We start from the raw sequence: 9,853 nt of genomic DNA, 5'->3' as shown, positions 1-9,853 counted from the left end.
ACTAGCATTCTCTTCTCCCTTCCTATCTGCTTAGCCTCATCCCACTCTATGTCATGTCCTGTTTCTCTCGTGTGTTTAAATATTGCATTTCTCTCTCTCTTAAGTCGTACATCATCCCTATGTTGTTTCAACCTGTCTTTCAGCCTTTTTTTCCGTTTCTCCTATGTACACACTCTGACATTCTTTACATTTTACTTCGTAGATAATCCCTTCTTCTTCCTCTTCTCTGTTTTCCTTTTTCTTGTTAGCATTCCTCGCTATTCCTAAGATGCTTCTTCCTCCCTTCCTGTAAGTTTTAATTCCTGCTTTCCTAAGCACTTTGCATATCTTTTCTGTGGTCTTCCCCATACTCCTTATTCCAAACCTTCTCTCCTCTTTTTCTTTCTCTTCCAATTCTCCCCTGCCCGTTTTCTTACTTCTTCTGTTTATGTCCAGTCTATCCTGCTTCTCATAGCCATTCTTTTCCAGCTGTTTCCATAGGCTATTTATTTTGCCTTCTTTTTCACATTCTTGTACTTGATACAGAGTCTGAAGAAGACCTTGCTAGAAGGTTGAAACGTTACGTTAGTTTATGTTTTTTAATAAAATAAATTACTGCCTTGGTCAGCATATTTAGTTTTTCATAATCATGGAAACAAGGCTTAATGGAGTTATAATTCAAGCGATAGTTTAAAGGAGATAGAAAAAATGTAGTATTTGTGTGATATTTCTAAACTTTATGTAACTTAATGATCCCCCATCCCCTCCCCCACACATAATTTACCTTCATTTAACACTGTTAAATTTTTGAAAAATGAACTTGATTTACAAAGCTCCCCCTGTGAGTCCCTCTGGCTACGGGCCTGAGCATCTATCACATTCGCTCATCTTGTTTATGAGCTGAAGCCTAAGTAGCTGCAAGTATTTAGAAGATTCTCTATATTTTATAAAGTTCCTTCATAGGGGAGCTTCTTTATCTGTACCTTCGCTGCCCTTGTTGCGACCTCCCGTATAGACAGAAATGTGTGACTTTGATGTCATTATGCAAATTCCCTCCCAAGTTTTGGGAACGAAGGGGAGTTTCATTGCTTCGGCCGGGGGTGGAATTTATGGTAGGCACTATGATTGAATATTGTGCATTTTTCCTTGTATGATATAAATATCTGTATCATCAAAAGTATGAAAAACTAAATATGCTGACCAAGGCAGTAATTTATTTTATTAAAAACATAAACTAAACGTAACGTTTCAACCTTCTAACAAGGTCTTCATCAGACTCTGTATCAAGTACAAAAGTAACAAGATACACAAATAGGGCATTATATATACACAAACATTACTCCCTCCAGACTATTAGAAAGTTGTTAGGAACTTTCTAGCAGGTGGCTTTCACTTGCCAACTGTACTTTCACCTAAAAGGCTTAAAGAAGGGAGAAAAATGAAGGAAAAAGAGCGTGAGATATTCTATATGAATATCTCTTCACATTCTATATGAAAGTAATTATGTTTAGCCTTTTAGGTGAAAGTACAGTTGGAAAGTGAAAGCCACCTGCTAGAAAGTTCCTAACAACTTTCTAATAGTCTGGAGGGAGTAATGTTTGTATATATATAATGCCCTATTTGTGTATCTTGTTACTTTTGTACTTGATACAGAGTCTGATGAAGACCTTGCTAGAAGGTTGAAACGTTACGTTTAGTTTATGTTTTTAATAAAATAAATTACTGCCTTGGTCAGCATATTTAGTTTTTCATAATCATGGAAACAAGGCTTAATGGTGTTATTATCAAAAGTAGTATGGAGCGTGTAGTAAGGGATGGTGTCAGCAGTCAATTAACACTTCAAGAGATGTTTTAGAAGATGTAGAAATATGTAGTATTTGTATGATATTTATAAATTGTATATAACTTAATGAACGCCCCCCCCCCCCCCCGCGACACACCACACATAATTTACCTTCATTTAACACTGTAAAATTATTGCAAAATGGACTTGGTTTACAAAGCCCCTCCTGATAAACCGTGAGCCCCCCCCCCCTCCTGGAGATCAATTCTAACCACGGGCCTGTATCTATCTATCTGGTGGACGTTCTTGTCTTTTTACCGACATATGCCATTGTGCCTATCACCTATTGCCCAATATAACAATATTCCAAATTTCTTGTGAGGAGTGTATTAAAAATATATTATTTCCTTTTCTCCTCTTTTTTCTTTGTCTACACCATTAACAAAATTATAATTCCCGTAAATAAGACCGCCTAGTGGTGAAGCAGATGATGAGATTTTTTAGATAAGTATTCTTGTGGAAAAATATTATATATATATATATATATATATATGTATAAAAAGAGGCCTCTTTCACTAACCGTGTCAGGTAGTGTGATATCCATTACAAAAAGTCAATTATTAAAATTAACTATGAAAAAAGCACAGTTGTTCTGAATTATTATGTAATATTTTAAACCACCTATTCACGACAATAAAACGCTTGATTTGTGGTTCCAAGTGACGTAAAGACTTACTACGTAAATATTAACGTTTCTTGAGTTCTGATATTCTCCCTGTTGTTGACGATCATAATTTTTTAAAATCTAGTTTTAAAGCACGTGTTCCACCTTATTTCTCGGATTAAAATCGCATTAAACAAGTAATTTAATGTAATGTAATAGCAGCGCCTCTAGATCGAATTCCACATACGTATATATAAATAGGAGAACAATTGCCTGTCGCAAGCGCACTTACACAACTATCGTGCTGCCATCTGCATTTAGCTTTGCCTCAACAGCCAGCCCTGTTGATATATACAGAGCATTCCCTGACATTCGCTACGAGACTCGGCGGCAAGCGGCCCGGCATCAGCGCTTGTCTTTCCCGTTGAACGGGGTCCGCGAGAATCGCAAGCTACAGTCTGTTTTTTTCGCTCTCCCTGCCTTCGCTCTCTTTCCCTTTCTGTTGAAGTTGCAGACTGACGCCAGTATAATCCTCCCTCGGAAGTTCTGTTGTGTCGTGTCCGTGTCTTGAAGATTGTGGCTTAGTAAGGCACCACAAAAATTTACATTACGACAATGGATTTATCTTGTCGAGTGTTACTTCGCAAGGGTAATTGTGGAGAGGTGCGACGACGTTTTGCAACGAAATTTCCTGGTGTTACTGTTCCACATAGGACCACTATATTAAACCTCGTAAAAAAGTTTAAGTGGATAGAAAAACCCTCGTGTACTTAATGAGGAAAAACTCGATGGGATGGGACAAAGGTTAGAACAGTCTCCTCGGAAATCCATCCGCCGCCTTTCACAAGAAACGAGTGTTTCAAAAACCACAGCATTTAGAGCCGCTATAATTCTTAAAGTTCTTAAGCCCTACAGAGTGACAATAGTGCATGAATTGCAGAATAGAGATAATGCGAGTCGTGTGAATTTTTGTAACTGGGTTTTACAAAGTGTTGCCGATGGCATTGTAGATCCTAAATTTATTATTTTTACAGATGAAGCATGATTTCACTTACATGGCCATGTTTTAACGCAAAACAATACGTACTGGAGTACAGAAAATCCTCATATCATTCATGAAACTCGAAACCAATAAGTCGCTGACCAAGGCAGTTTATTAAGGTAAAAACACTTAACACGTAACGTTTCGACCCTGTAGCAGGGTCTTCCTCAGACGAAGAACTAAACTAAAATCTTTTAGATTTTAGTTTAGTTCTTCGTCTGAGGAAGACCCTGCTACAGGGTCGAAACGTTACGTGTTAAGTGTTTTTACCTTAATAAACTGCCTTGGTCAGCGACTTATTGGTTTCAATATGGAAACAAGGCTTAATTATATTACAATCATGAAACTCCTTTACATGATCAGAAGGTTGGCGTATGGTGCGCTATAACTGCACATAGGATTATAGGCCCTATATGTTTTTACGATACAATCAATGGTGACAGATACAGAACACAAATACTCACCCCATTTTTTGAACAGTTAACCGATATTGAGTGTCAGACTGCTTATTCCCAGCAGAATTCAGCAACTGCCCATACAGCAGACGAAACATTGAATTTCATCAAGGAAATTTTCGAGGACAGGTTTATTAGTAGAGGATTATGGCCCTGTAGGTCCCCCGATTTGTCAGTCTGCGATTTTTATTTATGGGGAAATCTAAAAAATAAAGTATACAAAGACCATCCGTGAGATAAAAGACAGTATTGTACGAGAAATCGGGAGAATTACGGTAGACGAACTTGCACGTGTAAATGCCAATTTCCTCCGGAGATGCCAGGAATGTGCTGCAGCAGAGGGACATCATTTTCAACACCTTCTGTAGTCAAGGTTAGTACACAATATGAAAACTGTAATTTTAATAGCCGACTCTAGCGACTGTCGCGGACTCCGTTTACCGGGAAAGGCAAGCGCTGATGCCGGGCCGCTTGCCGCCGAGTCTCGTAGCGAATGTCAGGGAATGCTCTGTATATGCATATACGAGAGGGGTACCACCATATTGGTTTACCTGAAAGCCCTTAAGATATGCCGGTGCAAACGTTAGTGCAAATTTGTAAAATTCCGACGTCGTAGTAACAACATTCGAACTGTAAAATGCCACGAATGTCTTTTACATGTTGCTAGCTAGAAAACTACGTGAAGGTTTCCTAGGGTCAATGCCGAGGGGGAGAGATTTTAACTTAACTTTAAACTTTAACGTCATCAAATATTATGTAATAACACTTATCAAAAGTAATTTTTCCGTTTAATGGGAAATTGAAGATAATTGCTGACGGGAAGATTCGTAGCGGGCACGTGTCCGAGGTCGAGGCATCACGTTTTCTTGTACGGAGTAGCATTAGATGTAATAGAGAGATTGCAGCAAATAACCAAATAACAGTAATAGACAGTTATAACTTATAAGCAATAATTGCGTAATACGCGTGGTGGAAACCACACACCAACACAAATCCAAACATACACATACACACACACACACACACACACACACACATTCCAACACAAACACAAATCATTGCATAGGCCTCCTCGATGGCGTAGTGGTAACGTCCTCGCCTTGTAATCAAGGGGTTCCGAGTTCGATATCGGTAGGATATTGAAAGTGATTAGAAGATAAAACAGTATATTCTGCCATCAAAATAACTTTAATTCTTTCACCTATTAAAATACTATATTACAAAATAATACAGTAGGATGACCCAAAATATAATGATATGAAAAGAATATTCAACACAGAGTACAATATATGTGACAACAATCCTATATACTATCAAAGGTTCTTTCAGAATTCACCCGATTGCTATCTAAGCCCCGCGACAGGTTAACTTTGCAGCAACTTTTCGCATATTTAGGCCCCAAACGTGCGCGCAGAATATAGTTCCGCAGCAATACTGTCGATTATCTCACTGTCTGTGATATGAACAGCTCGGCGGTTGAGGCAAGACTCGCACGGAAGATTCTGAGCGCTGTTCTCGCGCGGATTAATACATGCAACCTGCTGCAAACTTAGCCTGTCGCGAGGCTTAGCTGTAACAAAAATATGTGGAATGCATGTAAAATTGTCGGGTAACGTTTCAATTTACTGAGTTTATATTGTTATGCAAATGCCCCAGCATTATAATAATAATTTCTGTTCTTAAAAAAAGCAAAAACGTTAATTTCTCCTGAAATTTGACAAGAGCATTCTTTTCTAAATTTCAAACCAAGGTTCTCATGTATACTTTTCATTACTTGTAATATACAGATGTACAATACAATATAAGGTTTTCATATACCGCTGGTACATTATTGTATGCATCTAATTGGTTAGCACAAATTATTTTGCACTTGGACTTCTGAACTTCAAAATTGAAAAACTGAAGTAATTTGCAGAAAAACATATTACTATCTTCAATATTTATTAACATATTGTTGCTATTTCTATCAGTAAATTCTGTATCAATTTTTTTAAAGTCTTACGACTATGACGTCATTTCTCATTAGCCAATGCTGGTCACCACTAGTCGATTGATTCACCGGTTACAAACGCACCTTGGAGGAAATTGAAAACTGAGATTGAACAGGAGATTACGTCATTATTTTAAACTTTTAGTCCTTCTAAGATTACTTGCTAGATCAAGTTTTCACACACTCTAACTAGCACTCAACTGGAAAAATATTTATAGCTTTTAAATGAAGACAGAAATAAGCCTGAAACCACTTAAGATATAGCTAGCATGACAACCCCCTGTCTGTTTAAGACAAAGGGGCAGGAAGATCCAAGTGTTCAGCTGGTGTCCGAGTTATTTAAAATTTTGTTCAGGTGTTCAGCCAGTTCCACGCAACCTTCAGATTGCAAGAACGACAGGTGGTCGCCCAGGATTTCAGTCTCTTTGATGGGTTGATCACAGAGCTGTAATGAATTTTTTTAAAAATAAATTAATTGATTATTGAAACGTTACTGATAAGCAGCACCTTTCCAAAATTACTGTTTTTAAACCGATCGTTTGAGATATGTATTTTAGGGCACGAAATCAAGTAAAATGAACACACTTTGTTGCACCTTTTCGTGAGATTAGCACATTTGTTCCCTTTTTACCCTGTCTTGATGTTCAGCACCTTTTTTCTTCCTTTTCTATCATGTTTTGAAAAACTCAATATGCTGACCAAGGCTGAAATTTATTATATTGTAAAACATAAAGTAAACGTAACGTTTCAACCTTCTAGCAAGGTCTTCTTCAGACTCTGTAGCAAGTACAACTGAAACCAGGTACAAAACAGGACGATATATATACACAAACATTACTCCCCTCCAGACTATTAGAAAGTTGTTTCTGGTACATTCCAACAGGTGGCCTTCCCTTGTCAACTGTACTTTCACCTGACAGGCGTTTTAGCTAAACATTTCCTTTCATCTGGAAGGTGGTTGGACTCTTTATCTCACGCTCTTTTTCCATTTTCGTTTCTTTCTTCCTTCTTCTCTCCTCTTTCTCTCTTGTCCTTTCCACTCCTTCTAATATCTTCTTTCATTCTTTGTTTATCTTTCCCCATTCCAGTTCATTGTGTCTTCTACACTTTTATTCTCTATTTCCTTGGCCTCCTTCCATTTTATCACTAGTACTCTCTTCTCCCTTCCTATCTGCTTAGCCTCATCCCACTCTATGTCATGTCCTGTTTCTCTCGTGTGTTTAAATATCGCATTTCTCTCTCTCTTAAGTCGTACATCATCCCTATGTTGTTTCAACCTGTCTTTCAGCCTCTTTTTCGTTTCTCCTATGTACACACTCTGACATTCATTACATTTCACTTCGTAGATAATCCCTTCTTCTTCCTCTTCTCTGTTTTCCTGTTTTCCCTGTCAGGTGAAAGTACAGTTGACAAGGGAAAGCCACATGCTAGAATATTCCAGAACAACTTTCTAATAGTCTGGAGGGGAGTAATGTTTGTGTATATATATCATCCTGTTTTGTACCTTGTTACATTTCTACTTGGTACAGAATCTGAAGAAGACCTTGCTAGAAGGTTGAAACGTTACGTTTACTTTATGTTTTATAATAAAATAAATTTCTGCCTTGGTCAGCATATTGAGTTTTTCATATCATGGAAACAAGGCTTAATGGTGTTATAATTTTCATGTTTTGTTAAAAAGAAATTACAGAAAAATATATGATTGTCACTCTTCTTGAGCAGCTACATAAAATCCTATCGTCTCATTTTGTAGAGCATAACGAGTTTAAGAGACTTACGTAATCACAAAACTATTAGCAATATGTAGATAACAGCGGAAGCAAACCACACTAAAATTCACGTCAATGCTCCAGATGGAATTCTAAGCTGATGCCAGTTTCCAGATTTGGGATTTTTTTCGAAGGGAGAGGAAAATTTTAAGACTGCGGCCAAAGGTCCGGCCCAACCTAAAGCGCGACCTTGCTGCAGAGGTTACCGAAATTGAGCATAGAAATAGTGAGGCGAGAGAAACACTTACTTTCTGGAAACTTGTGGCGAATCCGTCGTCCTTCTTGATCACCTCGCTGTCCCGTGCTCTGTAGGCGAAGACGCGGCCTTGGAATTTGCCGGAAGGTTTGTAGGCGAAGACTTCGGCCAGTTTTCTTCTGCACATATCGATCACCAGCCTCAGCTTGGCGCGAGGGTGAGAGGACTTGTCTGACACGAGGTTCAGGGCGTTGTTCAGTTGCTCGCTCCAGGAAGGAAGGGCAACGATGTCCTCCATGCTTTTCTGGAAGAAATTTCTAACATCGGTAAAATGTCCTTTGGTTCACTTAAGACTAAATCCACCACATTACTTATTGCTAGGTAGCGGAAGTTGATAACCTAAAAAAATATAGGTATATGACCTATAGAATGTCCTAAAAGAAAATGGGAAAAAATGACGTAAAAATGCAAAAAATGACCATTAAATTTGTTAGTTTCAGGTTAACAATTGAAATGAAGTGGAAATTTAACAAAATTCAATCTTGCTTTAAAAAAAAGCACCAAATGATACCACATGCACATTCAATTAAAATATGTAACGAGGATTTCCAATGGAAACAACCGAATAATTTTAAAACAATTTTATGAAAAAGTCATAGATAGGTATACACTGAATGAATTGGTGTAAAATGCGTTAATTTCCCGCATCTTTGCCTGGTGATGTAGTGTGGTGTGTTTCTGTGGCACTGTAATGAAAAGTAAATCCTGCGAGAGATATATATATATATAGGCCTATGTTCACCTCGGTGAAAAGACTCAAGAATATTATCAAAATGAAAGAAGTGACAAAATATGACGAAACAATACACCGAATATTGCGAAAAATGACTGGAAAAATGCCGAAAATTGGGGAAAATTACCTAAAACCTGAAAATTGGCAAAAAATGCAAAAAAATGCATTTTAAAATTACATTTTTTGGGTTCTAGACGAAGTGTAATATTGTGTATATTTAATGGGCATCGTGTCCGAGATGTCAGAAAAAATATGACATTTCATCAACTTCCGCTCCCTACTTATTGCTTAAGAACGTAGGCGTCACCAGGTATTTTTTGTAGGTAATCAGGGAAATGATAAAACTTGAACAGTAGAAATAATAACAACAATAATTATTATTATGTCATCCTCCGTGCCCGTGCTGTCTAAGGCGCTGTGCTTTGGGATGTGACTACGGCACGGCATGGGTTCAGACTCTGGGTTTTCGGACTGTGTATAGGACTGGTGGCAATCCACCATCGCGAGGAAGTTGGGGAGCTACGAGTGAGTAGCGTAACCCGGTCTAGGAAATCTAAAACGGCTGGGGGTTCGACGTGCTGACCCCACGTCACCCCATTACCGGTTGAAGATCTCCACAGCTCTAGGTAGGATTCTGGGAGGGAGACTGGCAGTCGGGAGATAGGCCAAGGCCCTTCAAGGTCTGTAGAGCTACGGGTTATTATTATTATTATTATTATTATTATTATCATGCTTGTGGATATTGTTACAAATAATACTATTCAAAACTGATAAAAATAAAGAAATGCATTCCATTTTTTATTGTTATTATTATTATTATATCCTTGGGGGAGATTTCTCTACTCGGTACACAGATGCGTGAATATCCATCACAATTGATTTTTAGTATTATGTTTCATATTTTACAGTTAGTGTACTGAAATGCACAGTTATTCTATGATTGCTTGATTGATATAGTTTTAGTTTACTTCGCCTCTCTGCCACTTTTGGCGAATCACGAAGATGTGGATGAGTGGTGATATTGTGCGCAGAGCAGGAAGATTTCTTTTACGGTTTACAATGGTAACGTGCGAGATTCAATCTTCGTTCATCGAGGCATGTGTTTTTTGTACCTATTCATTTATATGTTCAGCAAGTTTTGCAATTGAAATACATTTTTTCTGGAGTTTGAGGAGAGTTTGG

General features: G+C 37.9%; 1 protein-coding gene across 1 annotated transcript in view; it reads right to left on the bottom strand.

The window, feature by feature from the left end:
* Positions 1-5,123: 5,123 nt before the first annotated feature.
* LOC145999576 (fatty acid synthase-like) overlaps positions 5,124-9,853 on the bottom strand; it is a 99,625-nt gene continuing 94,895 nt past the window's right edge. The window contains exons 27-28 of the mRNA XM_083136600.1: positions 7,931-8,182; positions 5,124-6,358 (exon numbers count right to left, since the gene is read on the bottom strand). Of these exons, the coding sequence (XP_082992726.1) occupies positions 6,233-6,358; positions 7,931-8,182 (378 nt within the window). The 3' untranslated portion in view covers positions 5,124-6,232. The remainder of the gene's footprint in view (positions 6,359-7,930; positions 8,183-9,853) is intronic.

The sequence above is a fragment of the Lepisma saccharinum genome, chromosome 15 (assembly GCF_977018435.1).
Source record: "Lepisma saccharinum chromosome 15, izLepSacc3.1, whole genome shotgun sequence".
NCBI classification, from domain to species: domain Eukaryota; kingdom Metazoa; phylum Arthropoda; class Insecta; order Zygentoma; family Lepismatidae; genus Lepisma; species Lepisma saccharinum.
Note: the sequence above shows the minus strand (reverse complement) of the source record. Positions and strands in the feature narration are given on the sequence as shown.